At 36.4% G+C, this 19,279-nt stretch overlaps 1 protein-coding gene across 4 annotated transcripts in view; it reads left to right on the forward strand.

Moving 5' to 3' along the window:
* CAMK4 (calcium/calmodulin dependent protein kinase IV) overlaps window positions 1–19,279 on the forward strand; it is a 253,623-nt gene that overhangs the window by 210,548 nt on the left and 23,796 nt on the right. For all 4 annotated transcript variants that reach the window (XM_012473933.3, XM_064376208.1, XM_012473934.3 and 1 more), the window contains exons 6-7: window positions 5,755–5,845; window positions 7,880–7,954. In XM_012473933.3, coding sequence (XP_012329356.2) covers window positions 5,755–5,845; window positions 7,880–7,954 — 166 coding nt within the window. The remainder of the gene's footprint in view (window positions 1–5,754; window positions 5,846–7,879; window positions 7,955–19,279) is intronic.

The following is a 19,279-nucleotide window of genomic DNA, read 5'->3' on the forward strand; positions in this document are numbered from 1 at the left end:
AGTGCTTGATGAGATTAGAAGTATATATTTCATTTAAACTTCAATTTTAAAGTACAGGGAAGCATGCCTATTACTTGGCTCTTTAAACTGATCTTTTTGTGTCTTTACATGCTCTAAGATAGCAGTTTTGTGTCTTCAAATGCTCTAAGATAGCAGTTTTGAAAGTCTAGTCTAGTCTAGGCATCCCTGGAGGATCCTGATATCCTGTTAGGGGGTTCTGTGATGTCAAAATTATTTAATCATAATCTGAAGGCATCTCAGCCAGGCGCCGTGGCTCATGCCTATAATCCTAGCACTTTGGGAGGCCGAGGCAGGTGGATCATCTGAGGTCAGGAGTTAAGAGACCAACCTGACGAATGTGGAGAAACCCTGTCTCTAATAAAAATACATAGAAAATTAGCTGGGTGTGGTGGCACGAGCCTGTAGCCCCAGGTACTCAAGAGTCTGAGGCAGAGGGATCACTTGAACCCAGGAGGCAGAGATTGCAGTAAGCTGAGATCGTGGCACTGCACTCCAGTCTGGGCAACAGACTGCATCTAATAAAATGTGTGTGTGTGTGTGTGTGTGTGTGTGTGTGTGTGTGTGTGTGTGTATGAAGGCATCTCTTCTTATGAGAGGACAATGGAATTTTTCAGAGGCTACATGGTATGTGATTTTATACTAGACAATGCAGAAGCAGATGTGAAAGTCTAGCTGTTTTTTGTTAAGCCAGAAATTAATGAAATTTGCAAAACTGAAAGAAAAGCACTTTACTCACTAATTTTTTATTTTAGAAAATATATTTTTATTTTATGTATATTTTAGCACATTTTAAGATATCTTACAATGTTAAATATATTTAATATTTTCAATGCTATATTTTAAATATTTTAATAAGCAATGTCATGCATGTATTACAAGAGCTTCTGAAAGAAGCACTATACATATAAAGGAACAACCAATATCAGCCTTTCCAAAAATACATCAAAAAGAAAAGAACATTAACACAACGAAAAATTTACACTAACTAAAGGGCAAAACAGCCAGCTAGCATCAAATGCTAGTATTAAAGTTATATATATTCTAATTGGATAAAAAGCCAAAACCCATTGCTATGCTGCATCCAGACCCATCTCACATGCAACGATACACAAAGACTCAAAACAAAGAGAAGGAGGAAGATTTATCAACCAATCAGAGAGTAAAAATAAACAAATAAAAAGCAGGAGATGCAATTCTCGCCTCTGATAAAGTAGACTTTAAAGTAACAAAGAGCAAAAGAGGCAAAGAAGGACATTACATAATGGCAAAAGGATCAATGTAACAAGAAGAGCTAACGATTTTATAGATCAACGAGACAGAAAATTAACAAGGACATCCAGGATTTGAACTCAGACCCGGAACAAGTAAACTTAATAAACATTTATAGAACTCTCCACTTCAAATACATAAAACATACATTACCACCTCACACCTATTCCATAAGTGACTACATAATTGGAAGTAAATCACTCCTCAGTAATCGCATAGCATTTCATAGGTTTAAATGAAATATTGGTTGGCTGCTCGTTTGTTATTTTCTTCCCTTATTCCTTCCTGTTTACATCAAGTATAATTATTGGAAAAGAGGTTTTCAATACCCATTACTAAATTGCATTCTAGCCTGGGCAAGAAAGCAATACTCCCATTCTCTCTCTCTCTCTCTCTCTCTCTTCCTTTTTCCTCCTCTTCTTTATTCTTTTTCTTTCTTTCTTTCAAAATAAAAAATAAAAAAAATAGGCATTTTAATTTATTAATTTAATTAATTTTCATTTTAACTACTATTGTAAATCATGCTTGATATAATTCACATAAACAAAAATTCTTTGGGGTTCCCAACATTTTTTTAATGTAAAGGATTACCGAGACGGAAAAGTTTGAGAACATATACTCTAAAAGAGTGTTGATCTTCTAATGTTTGTCTTTTTTTGGGAGGGGGGGTGAGAAAAATCATACTTCATGTTTTCCTTCTTCATATCTTCCTAACTTGAGGTAAAGGTTAGAAATTCTATTGGTCAAAGTTGATCAGGGAATCTAAACAAAAATTAAATAGTGACTCCTGACATTTTATCAGTCAGATATGTTTAAATGTCTCCCCCTACTCTCTCTCTCTATATATGAATGTATCATGACTTTTGATAATCTTTCTATACCAAGTATGTATAGCAAATTATCTCTGCATGTCTTTGTAAAAGCCAAGATCATGATGTTTAGCATTTAATTGCTTTGTTTTGTTTTAAAGTTTGTTCCTTTGGTAGTGCATAGCACCTCGTTCTAGTACTTTTCTCCAAACTTTCCTTCTTTTATCCAGTCTAGTTCTTCTTTATGGAGTGCCAAATGATGTTTTCTTTTTTGTTGTTTTTTGTTGTTGTTGTTTAACTTGTACTTAGAACACAACAACCACCTTTTCTTTTCAAGACAGCCAGAACAACATTTAGTGAGGATCTTCATGTAATTAGTTCTTTGCTAAACAAAACTTACCAGATCATTTTATTTGTCATTGTTACTGTGTTCCTATGTCTAGTGTCTTTTTCTTCTCAAAGCAATAAAGTTTCTAAATTGGGTAAGATTAGGGGAAAAAAAATCAGTATGTTGTATTGTTCCCAAACTATGCAATTCTTAGATATGTTCCAAGGCTACTATATGAGATATTCTATCTATTTCCCCCTTCAAACTCAGCTTACATCAGGATAGTCTCTTCCTTCTTGGGGATGCCGCATGTTTTCCCTAGGTATCGTTCATGGTAGAGCATGGTCCTCTATCGTTCTCTTGTTTCTCTTCGTACTTTCATTACCTTTCCTTTCCAGTATCCTCCCCTCTTTTCCTTCATTGTTATTTTTATTTTGTCCCCTTCCCCTAATCAGTCATGTAACAAATGTTCATTGAGCATCTCCTTGGGAATTATGTAATAGGCAAGGGTATGTGGTCTACAGCCAAATATCTGAGTCTGAATCCCAACTCTAGTATCTAGTTGTGATACTGTACAGATTTCTTAGCCTCTTGTTGCCTCAGTTTCCTCATTTAGAAACAAATATTAGATGACTTACTGGATAGAGCTGTTGTGAAGATTAAATGAGTCAACAGGTATAAGGTATTTAAAATAGAGCTTAGAATATAGTAAGTGTTTAAAACACATAAGAGCCTCAGGTGCCACTGTCACTACCCTCATGCTCTGCTTTTTGTGATGCTAAGATGGCATCCCCTGGCTGGAAACACCCCAATGAAGAGTCTTTTCATGGAGACTCATGTCTAATTCCTTCTTGTAGAGTCCACAGTGGGCCCATGAGAAATGTACATCCAGCTATTATTAGAGAGTAGCTGAATCTCCCTGAGGCCCTCTCCACATTCAGCTGCTCCAACTATCCGCTATTCTTTCCATTTTCATGCATGAGCCAGTTATCTGTTTCCCCAAATCACTAAGTGATCTTGAAGCTGTACCTCCCCAACCCCCCTTACTTGGCTTAATTATAAAGGACTCCTTGCCTTCCGGCATGAGGTAGGAAAGGAGAGAGAACAGCACACTGGGAACTTTCTCTTAAACCAACAGAAACATGGCAAATGTTATGAACAGGAAATTCATGGAAGAGGAAAACTGATTGACCAAGAAGCATATGAAGAGAAGCTCAACTAAACTAGTAAACAGAGAAAGATAAATTAAACCAAACTTAAGATACAATCTTTGCACTCCAGCTTAGCAAAAGTTAAAAATATAGATTTAGCAACGATATTAACATATATGCATACATTGTTTGTGTGAGTGAAAATTGATGGAGGCTTTTGGGAGAGTGATTTTGAAATATGTATTAAAATAAAAACGCTGTATGTCTTTTGACTTCACAACTGGACCTGCTTCCAGGTATCTGTCCTAGAAAAATACTCAAATATGACAGAAACACTCAAATATTCAAGTGCCAGAATGTTTATATTGTATTACTTGTAACTTCTTAAAAATTGAAAACAACTTGAAGGTCAATTAAAAATGAATAAGTAAATTAATTATGATACAAGATGCAAGAATTAAATAGAATACACTAAAGTGATATGAGGGTAAGCCTTCAAAGGTATTTCGTTAAGCAGAAAAAAAGCCACATAAAATTATATTATAATATATTTAAGTAGGAAAATGGAGGAAACCAGGGATATTACCTTGTGTGTGTGTGTGTGTGTGTGTGTGTGTGTGTGTGTGTGTGTGTTCTTTTGTTTTGGTTTGGTTTTTGTTTTTGTTTTCCTATGAGACAAGATCTTGCTCTAGCACCCAGGCTGTGGTGCAGTTGCAGGATCATGGCTCACTGAAGCCTTGACCTCCTGGGCTCAAGTTACCTCCCACCTCAGCCTCCAGAGTAACTAGAACTACAAGGCATGCAGCAACATCTCTGGCTTTTTAAAATTTTTCATAGAGGTGGGTTCTTGATATGTTACCCAGACTGGTCTCTAACTCCTGGACTCAAATAATTCTTCCACCTCAGCCTACCAAAGTGCTGGTATTACAGGCATGAACTAATGTAATACAAATACAGATGTCCTGAGTATTTAACATCTGTAAAGAAATCTGTTTGTATAAGTGACTCCAAGCCTAGATTAACTAATAAAAGCATAGAATCCTTTTTCTATGCATTAGTGAATCTAGCCCAGTGTACATATACTCATTTGTAAATGCATAGAAAAATGTTCATATAAACTTTCGGGGAAAAAACGTTTCCAACTGATGAGTGATTACTTTTGAAGAGGGGACTGGAACTGGGGAAAAGGAAGTCAGGTAGGACTTCAGCATTTACAATGAGAATATGTTGTTTACACATAATTTTACAAAATAATTTAAAATACAATATAATGAATGAAGTTGCTAGATGTGATCTTGAAAATTCATCTCAAATACAACTTTCAACATCTGTATTGAAAGTTAGATTTACTAATTCTCAGAAGAGCCTATGAGTACATCCTTCATTATCAAACAGTATTTGTCTTATTAAGGATAGTTGTCTTATTAAGGATAGTTTTCTATAAGAACTACTCACATCTAAATGTCTGTTCAGGCAATAATTATGAAACCTTTGCTATATGAGTTTATAAGATCATACATGCAATTATGTGTTACAGGTAATAAGCCAGATAAATTTCAATATACAGCACCTTGACTTTGTTACAATAATTAGCCAATTCCAGTTGACACACTAATATGCATGAAGAGGACTGTAATTAATATTAGCTGAGGAATAAATATTTCATTCTGGGAAAAGATTCTATACAATTTAAATTGCATCACATTTAGGTAACTATTTATAAGGTATTATTTAATGTATACAGTTTAAAACAGATTTTCCTTTATGGTATTTATTTATTTATTTGAGATGGAGTCTTGCAGTGGTACAATCTCAGCTTACTGCAACCTCCACCTCCCTGATTCAAGCGATTCTCCTGCCACAGCCTCCCGAGTAACTCGGATTACAGGCACACGCCACCACACCCAGCTAATTTTTGTATTTTTAGTAGAGACAATGTTTCACCATGTTGGTCAGGCTGGTCTCGAACTCCTGACCTCATGATCCACCCGCCTCGGCCTCCCAAAGTGCTGAGATTACAGGTGTGAGCCACCATGCCTGGCTATGGTATTTATTTTTAAGTCATAATATGTGTGTTCTTGAATCACATAACTTACAGTTCTTAAAAGATTAAGTATAGACATTCGAACCATAAATAGAGTTACACAAATGCTATTTCATTATTTTCCCTCTTTAGTATCTACATGAAAATGGGATTGTCCATCGTGATCTCAAACCAGAGAATCTTCTCTATGCAACTCCAGCCCCAGATGCTCCACTCAAAATTGGTGAGAACATTTCTTAGTGTTTTGTGACCCCCCTTTCCCAGAGCAGAAAAATGTTACTGTGTGGAATTTTAAATATTGCTCCATGTAGTTTTACAACCATTCAGTTTTCCTGAATATTTGATACCTGTAAAGGAATAATGTGTTGTTCGGGAAGTTTGTGCTCTTTCCTAGAATGTTTATCTGAAAATTATTACCTAGAAGTTAGTGTTCTGTTGCTGGGCACAAAAAGAAATCAGCTTAGAAATGACAAGGACCTCAGGAGATTACCTAGCATTTTGTAAATAAGTTTATAGTGAGCAAAATGATAGAAAACGTAACCTTTTTTGGAGATCTTAACTTTTATTCCACAGATTGCTTAGAGCTTAATTTTAGGTAACAAAGAACTTTGACGTAAAATGTTTAGTGCATATTAGTGAGGCTAGGCTTTGAATCACTTGTTTATATGAACAAAGATGAATTAAGATCCGCCTTTCCCAAAATGCACTCCACAGAACACTGGTTTCTCAGCAGGATGAATAAGGGTGGGAGCAATTCACAGAAATGCTATGACTGAGCAAATAAGTTAGGAAATGCCAACTTTTAAAAAGTTAAACAAGATTTTTATTTCTACAGGACTTTCCAGAACCTTAAAACTGTTAACATGTAAACTGAAATATCATATTCTATAAGTTTTTTGTTTTTTTTTTTTTAAACGAATATGCATTTTGAAAAACTACAAAGATGAACTTTGGGAAATTTTGATCTACCCAAAGAAACCTTTCGCACTTTAGAAAAAAAAAATAATAATAATAATTGTTACTTTCCATGTCTCTTCCAAAGTAAATCTTCATGTCAAAAAATATTTTCAACTTAATTTTCGATGAATTCTCGCTGGTGCGATCTGCGTGAAATCCTCTGAAGGTTATTGCTCTTCTGGTGCTGTCCTTATCATGCTAATCTGCCAAGTTCCCTGCATTTACAGATGTTAACACCTTTAACAACTAAGTTGTTCATATCAGGGAAGAGCTCAGACAACATAATGTGCTTTATGAATGCAAGAACCTAAGGAAAAAATCCTGAAAGTCCTGTTGGGCAGCCAGCTTGTTCTCATAATCACTCCTGTAAGGCAGTGGACAGCAGGCAGTTTCCATTTCCTTTAACATCGCTTTCAAAGATTTAATCCTTAAAGCAATTTCTTTAAATGGATGGATAGATACTAATTTAGGCAGGAGAGGTTTTCTTTCTGAAGGGCTTCCTGCTGCTTTCACTGATAAGGATCAGGCACCTGCCAGGAAATGTGGGTTTATCTTTGAAGTCTAAAATGGAATTCATTCTGCACCTGCCTCTCTTGAAGAGTGGCCTTGAATGGTTTCCTGATGTTTCCCGAGTGCCAGAGATGTAGCTCAGCAAATTGTAATGGTAGCAACTTTTGATAATATTTTACCTAGGTAATATTCTGAGAAATAAATAAAAAGGATTTTTACAAAAAAAGTCATATAGTCTTCATGTGAGAGTAAATTCTTATGAGTGAAATACATTAGGGACTGACATTTATTTTCAAGCCAAATAAACCTTTTGATATTTCTGTAATTCTCGTGACACTAATGAAAGTCTATTTTTTCTCCTCTCTGTTGATAAATTAAAGATTCTGTATTATATCACTAATTCTGTATTGCCCCTTAGAGTTACTGTTACATAAATTTCAGAATTAATAACATTAAACAAAATATTACTATTACAACTATTACTTTAAGAAAAAAAATAGCTTATTTGCTGAAACCTGGGAATGTACAGAAGAACAAAGATTAAATACAGATTTATTTGTAAATGTATTTGGAAGTCATATTTTTCTCCCATTTAAAGAAACACTTGAATTAATTTATTTAGCTACTTCTTGGGTGTCTTGTTCCCACCCACCTTCACCCCACCATGAAATACAAAAGCAAACAAATAGATAAATAAGTTAGTTCTGTTTTTGAATAACAGAAATATTCTGTCATCTAATATAAACTGAGAAAAGATGTGCTTCATTAAATGTTTTTCTTGTGTTGTTAGCTGATTTTGGACTCTCTAAAATTGTGGAACATCAAGTGCTCATGAAGACAGTATGTGGAACCCCAGGGTACTGCGGTATGCTCTTTCATAATTATATTCTACTTTCATTGTTATTTGAAATCTATTTTTGTTTAGCAATCTCATTTTTAAAATTTCCTAATATATTTATAAATGCTTAAAATGTGTTTTGAGTCTCTATGAAGAAGGCATATATAAATTACACTGTGATAACTTCTTGTTTTCTATGAGAGGTTCAAGGGTTGGTTTTAGGGCACTGCTGTTAGAATGCCTTTGAGCCAGTGGCTACTCTTAGACCCACTGGGCAGTAGAAAGACTCAAGAGGGAAGAGGACAAGGAAACACTGTAGTTTATAGTTGGAATTAAATCCATGAGCCCTTTGTCACTTTCCTTTGCTTTTCCTTGGGTGGAGAGTGTGTGTTTAATTGAGAGGGCATATAAGACAACAGTGAGAATGGGGTGGTCCCTAGTTCTCATTCATGGCCTGGCCTAGCCTCACTAAGACAAGGACTTCAGGTGAGATTTTTCTACAAGAGTACTCCAGTCCGCAGTTGGACCATGACTATGTTGAGCTCCTCACATCTTCCCACCTCATCTCCCAGAATGGGCTGAAGACATCACAATCAGAAAGAGCAAAAGCTTTTGACCCATACTACCATAACACCTGCTCTTTTTTTCTTGTTGGTCTAATTAATTTGGCAACAACCTGAAAGCCAATAAAGTTTATAAAAATTAACAAGATTTCCTAAAATTGTTGTGATTAAGGAATGTCACAGATCAATGAAAATTCTAATCTAAATGATAAAGAAAAAAGACAAGAGTTCAAGTTATCAATCACAAGATTAGTCATCCTTAGATCAGAATATTTTTACACAGGCCAGGCATGGTGGCACATGCCTATAATCCCAGCACTTTGGGAGGCTGAGGTGAGTAGATCACTTGAAGTCAGGAGTTCAAGACCAGCCTGGCCAACATGATGAAACCCCGTCTCTACTAAAAAAAAAATACAAAAATTAGCTGGGCGTGGTGGCACACACCTGTAATCCTAGCTCCTTGGGAAGCTGAGGCAGGAGAATCGCTAGAACCTGGGAGGCAGAGGTTGCAGTGAGCCAAGAGTGCACCACTGCACTCCAGCCTGGGTGACAGAGTGAGACTCCATCTCAAAAAACAAAAACAAAGAATATTTTTACACAAATGCCCTTTATTTCAGTTGATCTCTTCAGTGAATGATTAATCACGTACTATATAGTGAAGTCAGTGCATGGCACCAGGGAGATGCATCCTGCCCTTATACCCATCCCAGCAGCTCACAAACTACAGGAAAACAGACATGTGGCCAGGTGCACTCGTTCATGCCTGTAATCCCAGCACTTTGGGAGGCCGAGGCAGGTGAAGCACCTGAGGTCAGGAGTTTGGGACCAGCCTGACCAACATGGTGAAAACCTGTCTCTACTAAAAATACAAAAATTAGCCAAGCAAGGTGGCAGGAACCTGTAATCTCAGCTACTCAAGAGGCTGAGGCAGGAGACTAGCTTGCACTAGTCTCCTGGGAGACTAGTGGTTGCAGAGGGAGAGGTTGAGCAGGAACGGGAGGCAGAGGTTGCAGCGAAACAAGATCACGCCATTACACTCCAGCTTGGTGTAAAACTCCATCAGAAAGAGAGAGAGAGAGACAGAGAGACAGAGAGAGAGAGAGCGAGAGAGAGAGAGAGAGGGAGAGGGAGAGGGTGGGAGAGGGAGGAAGGGAAGGAGGGAGGCAGGGAAAGGAAGGGGAGAAGGAAAGAAGGAAGGAACCCAGAAATACAAACAAAAAATTATAGCATCTTAAGAAATATTGTGTTGTGTGGTTGTGTGTATTGAAAGTCACCATGGAAACATAGGAAAAGGGTGATATTTTGAATTATCTGTCTTGTTTTCCATGACCTTTATATTTGAGGTCACCCCTGCCCCAGAAATGGACGAAGAAGTACTACACGACTAACTCCTTTTAACAACTTTTGAAATCATAAAAATGAGATTGGCAAAGTATGGTAATATATTCATTGAAGCATATATGTGATTAAATCCATAGAATTTTAGTGTTCATTTATTAACATTTTCATCTTACTAAGGTTCAGAGACTTAGACTTCCCCAAGATTCCACATCTAGTTGTTAGTGGCTCAAGAATAAGAATCCAGGTATCCAACGGCCTAAAAATCATAGAATTTTCCTGTAAAAAATGAATACAGATGAATCAATTTTGTTGTATTCATAGAAATATTTAACCATTATTGCTTTTATTTTTAAATCTTCATTTTAATTTTTTTGTTTTTGAGACAGATCTTGGCTCATTGCAACCTTCGCCTCCTGGCTTCAACTGATTCTCATGCCTCAGCCTCCTGAGTAGCTGAGATTCCACCACACTCAGCTTTCTTTTCTTTTGTTTTCTTTTTTTTTTTTTTTTTGTATTCTTAGTAGAGATGGAGTTTTGCTGTGTTGGCCAGGCTGGTCTTGAACTCCAGGCCTCAAGTGATCCTCCAGCCTCTGCCTCCCAAAAGGCTGGGATTACAGAAATGAGCCACCATGTTCAGCTCATTTTAATTTTTTAAAATTCAAAAGTATTATCTGGCCAAGTGCAGTGGCTCATGCCTATAATCTTAGTACTTTGGGAGGCTGAAATGAGAGGATTGTTTGAGGGTCAGAGTTCAAGACCAGCCTGGCCAGCATAGTGGAAAAAAAAATAGCTGGGCATGTTGGCATGTACCTGTTGTCCTAGTTACTCAGGAGACTGAGGCAGGAGGATTGCTTGAGCCCAGGAGTTAGAGGCTGCAGTGAGCTATGATTTTACCACTGCACTCCAGCCTGGGAAATAAAAGGAAACCTGGTCTCAGGGAAAAGAAAAATTATTACATGGTCATTGGAAGAAATAAAACTCCAAATAACTATACTCAATATTAACATGTACATTCTTCTGTGCCCTTCTCTATGTCTTCATGTCGATATAAGAATTTTATAATATTGCTTTTAATGAGCTAGCATTAATTTTGGCTGGAGAGGTCTTGGAAAGAAGGAGCATTTGAGCTGGACACTAAAGGATGAGTGAGAGTTCAACAATTAAAGAAGTGGCAGCAGGGCATTCTTTGTCAGCTGTTACAGGGAGAGCAAAGTCATGGAGGATTGGCAGCATCTGATGAGTTTAGGTGCTATTTTTCACTTTGTCAACTTTGTATGACTAGAACACAGAGTTTTTGGTACAGAGAGCACAAATGGACTTGGAAAGGTCGGATGGACCATATGTTTTAAGAATCTATACCATCAGGCTAAGGGATTCAGACTTGACTTGATAAGTAATGGTGATCCAACAAAGGTTTTTAATCAAGGCAATATTTTTAAATCAAGTATCTATTTTGTAAATATCTTGATGATAACATTATGACTTATTATGACAGATGGATTTAAGGGGGAAAGGGATAGAAAGAAAACAGACAAATTAGATATTATAAATGCTCTTTTCTACCGCTGTAATGTCAGAAATCTACACACATGCTGATGTCATTCCTTAGCTTTTCAGCAGATGACATATTTCATCTATTCCTAAATCCAAATATTTACTTTTTAAAAATATTTTAAAATTGTAAAAATACTATTTTAATCTATTGTCCTTTCAATAAACAGGCCCTTCATACAAATAATGCCATCTTATAATGGAGGCTTATTTTCTATTATTATTTTCTCTTGCAAATATCCATTTCAGCCTAGATTGTAAATAATGAGGAAAGAGGGAAATAAGAGGTTGAAAGTGACCAAGATAATTCTATTATAGGTAGTAGCTTATCAGGAAAAAGTAGTTTACCATATTATAAGAAAAGAAAGTGGAAGCAGCAAGGAAGCCTGGCATGGAGGTTGGGAGGTAGATTCTACTTACCTTAGTGAACTATTTTGGGGATTGAGATGGAAAATAAAAGTGTTTTGTTGGCTCTAAAGTGCAAAATATAGAAATGGAATTAGTATTGTATAGGCTGGGACAGTCTTGGAAGTTAAAAACAAGTAAGTTCAACATATTTCTTTACTGGAGCAAGGTTCCAATTGTATATAAGTAAATATTTGTGTCTTCATACATACTCTTGACCCAAAGGAAATAAACTAAAATATTACCTCATAATAGGAGCAGAAGAGGAGGGTAGGATTTTAAGGATACACTTGTATGTAGTGACATAGGAAACATTGGAAAACACTTGGGAAAAATAGAAATCACCGTAATACTAGGGCCCAGGAAATGAATAACCTAGAGCAGAGGCAATACCTAGGGTTTTGAATTAAATGTAAATTTTAATATAGTTATGAATATTTGTCTCACCTATCTTACAAAAATTAGATTGTTGACAAGTAATGCTAAAATTCGATTGTTGACGGGTAAAGCTAAAATTCCCTTTGAAAATCAGTTCTAGCCCTTTCTTCCCTCACCCCAGAGACATACTGTCATCAGTTTGCCATGTATCTTTTTGAGATGAAGTTGGTGAGGAAGAAACTGTCCATTTATAGAAAGAGTTGGAAATGAGACCCAAGCTCAAGACTGGTGAGAATCATTGTGATTCTATAGAAAGCATGACTTTACACAGAGACTCTTTTGTATTCTTTTTTGGTATGGTCAATCAGATGTGGTCACAAGAGGAGAGAGAGGAGAGGCTCAGAAAGAAAAAAGTGTATTACACTCACAGGTCCTAGAGACAGGAGGCACAGCAGGCCTCTCAGGGCCATGCAGGAAAGACACTAGGGTGGTCAGGTGGCAGAAGACAGGAGGAAGGGAAGGTTTAGGCCACCGCCTTTTTGGGGAGTTTCTTGGGAAACGCAAGTCAAGGCGGGTGAACAGTTTAGAATTGGCTAGTTTGAATAATTTGTGTGGGTTGCCTGGCTCCTGGTCCTGGGATTATTAAGGCAGAGGAACATCCCCTCCTGGGGTATACAGATCAGATGGAGGGGGAATGGCACTGGACTAGTTAATCTGTATGTGAAAGGCATGCCCCAGGCTGGGGCGCTTTGTTATCTTTCATAATTAACAAGCCCCAGGAGAGGCAGGTTCTCTGCAGCCAGAAAGGCTTTTTAAGATGTCAAAAACATCATAATATATATAAAGAAAAATTTTAAATATTTACAATATTTGTTAAAATATTTACAATACAGCATTTAACTTGAAAAGGTGTCTGACACCCATATTATTGACAGAGATGAGGTGTGAGCTTGTTTCATTGCTTGTTAGGATGATTATATCCAAAGTCGATTATCCTTATGTGCACTGTGTCTACTCTTTACTTTTAATGAAAGCCTTTTCATATTACATCTTTTAAGAGACAGTGTTTATGTTATACCATCTGTCATTTCTCAGGAAGTAAAAAAGGAAAAGCCACGCATTCTGTCTCTTTCATAGAACCTTTGCTCCAGGCTATTAGTAACAGAGGGTTCTCCTCTAAGTGAATCGCAAAAGAAAAATCACAGATGCTTCATGTTTAAGCAAATACTCATTATTTCCTGGGAAATGTGCCCAGCCGAAACCAAACTCCAGGCCAGAAAATTAAAATTTGTGGTCCAGATAAATGAAATCAATGACTAGTATTCTAAAATAACCCATGAAGAGTTCAACATTGAAGGGATTCTCAACATCCTGTGGTTGATAAAAGAAGTAGGTCACATACACACAAAAAGAAAAAAACCGATTAGGCCGTAGCTCCTAATAAATGTGCTGCAATGCAACTATACAATATTAACTGCCAAAATGTTTTAACTGGTCTAGATATTTAAGGTTTGAAGTCTGTAGATGTTTCAAACCCACCTATGCCAATCCTAGAAAAGAAGGACAAGTTGTTAGAGTAGAAAAGAAACCAATATGTTAATGGGTTAGGTAAAAAAAAAAAGTCTAATACCAGTTATCTAATTTATTCATAAGCTTATGTATGTTCATGTTTCATATTTGTACTTGTCTTTATTCAAATTTTATTTTCAGAGTCTACAAGCTGTTAAGAGTTTGTTTTCTTTTGGCATTTGCCAAGGTCTCATTATTTTCTGAGACAGTCCTACTGGCATAACTCAGAGGAAGTATTAATACATAAAAATGTCCCATGTGCTAAGCCTCTAAGCATAGTGTTTTGCTATTTTCAGGCTTTAGTAATGGCAAATATATGTTGTGCTTCTATTTAAACCATAATGAAGGCTAATTATTAACAATTGAAGAATAAGCTCCTATCACATGCAAAAATCTCTGTACTTACAGTCTGCAGGTGCCTAATTCTACAAATAATATTGTAGAATAATAATATTCTATAAGAGTATTCTGAGTTTCCATATAGAAGGAATACATATATTTCATATATACTATAACTGATTCAGGCTTGAAAGCTTGTACTGCTTGGTAACCAATTCTGTCATAATTTTCAGTAATTATAAATAGAGGTAGTATAATAAAAGATAATTAAATGTGGCACTTTAGCTATTGGCATGTGAAGGCCATGGTGAAAGTGTGGAATGACAGGTAAAAGAGAGATTCCCTTGCCTTCCAGCCCTTAAAACTATCCTTGAATGACGCCTCCTAAAGGATCAGCAAATAGTGATGGGCTAAAAAAGCCAGTGTCACCAACCTGATGTTCAGTATTAAAATCACACATATATTGCTCATCAACCCTAAGGCATGGCAGGTGTCTTTCACAATCTGCCTTCTCTGCAGATTATATATGTAACTACAGGGATGGGCTGGCCATATTTGGCCCTGTTTACCTGTTGCTCACAGGCGTAGATTGCTGGTTGTTGTTGCTCTTGTGGTATTGTTGTTGTTCATGTTTTCATGCTTTACTAGGTTTGGAAATCAGATGGCTGTTCCTACTTCAGGCTTCATCTTGAATATGTTAGTGAAACCCTCTAAATCTCAGTCTCCTCAACTGTACAATGGGAATAATAAGAACGCTTATTTCATAGGGCTGCTATACAGAATAAATAAGATAATGTATGTGAAGTTCTTGCACAGTACCTGGTACCGAAAGCATGCAATAAACGTTAGGCATTACTGAAGTCATTACAATAATTAGGAGTATCATCATCCTCATCATTTTCTTATTACTATTGAAAAGGTATCAATTCCTTTGATTATGCAGTGATTTTTCCATTTTGTCCTCACAACAGTAAGTCCTAATATCTGGGGAGTTGGTTTGAGGGTCTTTGAAATTACTGCATCTGTTGCACGGTTCTTTAGTTTAGAAATAAAAAGACTCATTAAAAAAAAATTCCTCTTGAGATTTAAATGACATTGACAGTTCTGAACTTTATTGTTTTATGGACATTTAAAAAATTTTTTTTAGATTTTTAAACTTACTAAATATGAATGTTACAGTTCCTTATAATGCAGAGTGGTTTTTAAAAGATAATCCATTTTTAAAAAGATAGAGAAAATCAATACAATCTTTTTTAAGACTACTGGTTTTCCAAATAATAGTTTGAGAAATTTTGGTATTTTTTACTAGGTAAATATGGCACTTCCTACTGGATACGTATGAAGTTACACTGAAAAATGTATCCTTTTGTGTAGATTAATATTTACCTACTTAAAATTATTATTCCAAAATTGGAAATGATTGGACAAAAGATGGGATTTGTTTCTTAGTTTTGATGACTACAGGAAGACAAAGTCTCCTCAGTAATCAGACACTGAATGAAACAGGAGATGTGCTGAAGTTCATTGAGTCAGTCCCAGCATCTGATCTGCCAGTGCCACTTTTGTGCTGAGAGTTCACTGCATTGTATTTATTTATGGAGGTCAGTGAGCTCCTGAGAGATGACCCAGTGCTCTGATAACCTTTATCAGGGGCATTCAAGTTTCTCTAGATAGCTGTGGGACCATGAGTTTCTGAAATTTTTACAGTCAGAGAAAAAAAGGATATTTTAATTTAGTATTTTAATAGATTAAAAGGATAAATTTTAAAGTACCTTATTAAAAGTAAACAGAATAATTTTCTATTCCTCACACACATACATTTTACAGAACCATTTTCAAGAATCCATGAACTAAAAAGCTTTTAAATAAGACTAATTTCTAGAGCACTTATCGAAACATATCAAGCAGACCTTACATTTGAACTTGTCATATGAATATTACCATTGAAAGTATTTCATAAAATGCTATTCACAGAACAGTTTCTAAGATTACACAGCACAATTAAGCAAGTCTTGTCTTCCGTTAGTGCCCTTTCATGATTTCAAGGATGATTCCACACACTTGCCACATTGCTACTTTTAAAAGAAATAGCCCATTAGATTCACTCTCCAAAATTTAAGAAATTTTCAGCAGCTAACAGTTGAACAAAAGAGATCTCTGCTTAACTCCCAACAAAACAGAAAGTTAGGTTAACCAATAAACATTTTCTCTAACATGAATGTATACTAATATGAAAAATGTAGGAAAATTTAAACCAAAGAATACATTTCATAACCTAAAATAGAAGCTTTTAGAATAGTTTCACGAAACACATAGTGTTTGTGTTCATTTCCCAAAGAATAAATAGCTTAAGTGAAATAACAAGAGTATCAAATTATACTAGAATCCAATCAAGTAAAGGATGATCTCACCCAAGAATTAATTAGACACCCAAAGTGGTAAATTCATTTTTACAATGATCTTTTAAAATATCTAGTTAATTAAATGCATGGTAAAATTCCAATTGCACCGACTGTAACTTTCTACTTAACCATCTGGTATGCTGCACACTAGGGTTCTTCAGTAGCTTTTGGACAATGGGAAAGAGACCATTAGGGAAGGGGAGAGGAAGTGTGGCAGAGACTGATAACCAGGTGGGAAGGGTCCCCCACATCTATCTCCCCTTCTGTCCAAAACCCTTCTTTCTCCTCGAGGAGATCATGTCACCAAGCCATCATATAACTGCCACAGGCATGCTTTCAGCATCCGTATCATTTGAGTAGTGCCAAGTAAAGGAAAAGTAGGAACAGATACAGGATGGTGAGGAAAGGTCATCAAGAGCTAATTTTGTTCTTGATTTAGAGAGGAAAGGGACTCTCCAGATTGGCCATGAGTTTAGTTTAAGCTGTATTAGAAGTTTGAAATCTGAAGAAAACTGCATCTTTGGGGTGTATATATTGGTTTGGTACTGCCCTGAGCAAAGTGGTTTCTATGGAACTTTAGTTGTGTAAAATAGTCAGGGTTTTTCTCATTTAATAAATATTTGTTACACTTCTACTATGCACTAGACACTGTCGTATGTTGTAAAGATATAGCAGTAAAAACCAGACCAAAATAACTCTTCCTTAAGTATATTGTAGTACATTTTAGTGGGAGAAGGCCACAATAAATATTACATTATACAGAAAGAGGTGATCATTTCTATGGAGTAATATAAAGTTGGAAAAGGAGGCTGAGTAACAATTTAAACAGGGTAATTAAGGAAGGCTTTGTGTTAGAATGAAATATATAAGCAAAAATTTGAGAGAAAGAAAAGAGAGAGCAAACCACGTGGATATCTAGGGAAAGAATGTTCCAGGTGAAGGGGATGGGGCACACTCAACCTGAGGCAAGAACACACCAGGTATCTTTAAGGTCCACTAAGAAGGTTAGTGGGTTGATTGGAATGCAGTGACAAGGGAAGAAAATAGTAGGTAGGAGAGGGGATAACTAACATCTGAAGGAATGGAGTTAACATTTACTGAGATGGGAAGACATTTGGAACAGCAGGCTTATGGCTTGTTAATTTCTACATGCCTATTAGATATCCAAGTGGAGGTGACATGTGGGCAGAAAGTAATATATGTCCACATGTCAACTTAGCTACTGATATAAATGTGGATGTTACCAGCATATAGATGGTATTTCAAGTCATGAGACTATCAGGCATCCCCAAGACAGAAAAGTAGACAACCCAGGCTGATCCTTCAGCAGCATCGCCATTAGTAGGCCAGAGAGAAGAAAAGGAACATTTACTATTTACAGAACTTCAAATAGTAGAAGAAGCTCCAGAGGGCAGAATTAGAAATTGTGAATGGATGATGCAAGACGCAGATTTCTGACTCAATATACGAAACAATATTCTAACAACTAAAGCTGTCAGCTGTAGGGGCGATCTCCTTGGTTTGGGAGTGTTCACAAAAAACTAAAGCTGTCAGCAGTAGGGGCGATCTCCTTGGTTTGGGAGTGTTCACAAAAGCTGATTGAATCATGTCTCAGGATCCAAGGCTATCAGCAAGGGAAGAGACGGAAGACTCCTGTTAATGGTTTTATATCACTCAGTAGCTATATAATGTGTAGTATTAAATAATATCACCGGAAAACTGTCTGTATATTCTATACCTGTAAACTAAGTTGACGATTATGGCAACCACTTACTTAACTCAAAGTTAACCAAATATATTTTGGTTTGAGATGGCTGATAAAATAGAATCTCAAGAGATTGTCCCTAATATCCTCTCCTGACTTCTCATGTTCTCTTTGAGTTTGGAGACAGTCTTTTAATGTAATGGTAACCCTTAACTCCTGGGTCTCCATACCATAAATCGTTTTTGATGCCCAGTTCTATAGAAGACACTACTTCGAGACTGGAACCAACTGTGCCAGAGAATTCACAGCTCTGTGAGGATTTGACTCTATTATTACATATGTGAGGGTGGGATGATGGAAGGAAAAGAGGTCAAAAGGAAGAGGTGATTGATGGCAAGTGGGTAGAAGACTTGCTTAAAACGTCTTATTTTGGACCAGAACACCTACAGAATGTTCCACTTTAAAATGTTATTACAGAAAGGATATGCATAAAATAAAAATAAAAAGTTTTGCAAGAATTGTTATTGATAATCATCAGTGAGAAAGTTTATATCTCCTTTAGAGAAAAACATAATGTTTTTATTTATTTATTTATTTATTTATTTTCTTCGAGACAGAGTTTTGCTCTGTCACCCGTGCTGGAGTGCAGTGGCACGATCTTGGCTCACTGAAACCTCTGCCTCCTGGGTTCAAGCAATTCTCCTGTCTCAGCCTCCCGAGTAGCTAGGATTACAGGCGCACACCACCACACCTGGCTAATTTTTTGTATTTTGTTAGAGACAGTGTTTCACCATGTTGCCCAGGCTAGTCTCAAACTCCTGAGCTCAGGCAGTCCACCTGCCTCATAATGTTTTTCATACTTAACACGAGACATTTTAAATTCCACGTCCACTACTTTATGTTTGCACTTCCATCTACTGAAGAGATTTTTATTTAATGTCAATATTAGGATGAGATAGGTTTATTTATTTTATTCTACTTCATTTCACAAAAATTGAAAGGTAGCTTTTCAGCACTACTTTGCCAGCATCCATCACAACTCCGTAGTGACCGGGAGACTTGGTCTGATTCAGAGTTAGAGAGAATGGCAGTGACTTCA

The sequence above is a fragment of the Aotus nancymaae genome, unplaced genomic scaffold (genome assembly GCF_030222135.1).
Source record: "Aotus nancymaae isolate 86718 unplaced genomic scaffold, 86718_ANA_hifiasm-v0.15.2.pri h1tg000014l, whole genome shotgun sequence".
Classification (NCBI taxonomy): Eukaryota; Metazoa; Chordata; class Mammalia; order Primates; family Aotidae; genus Aotus; species Aotus nancymaae.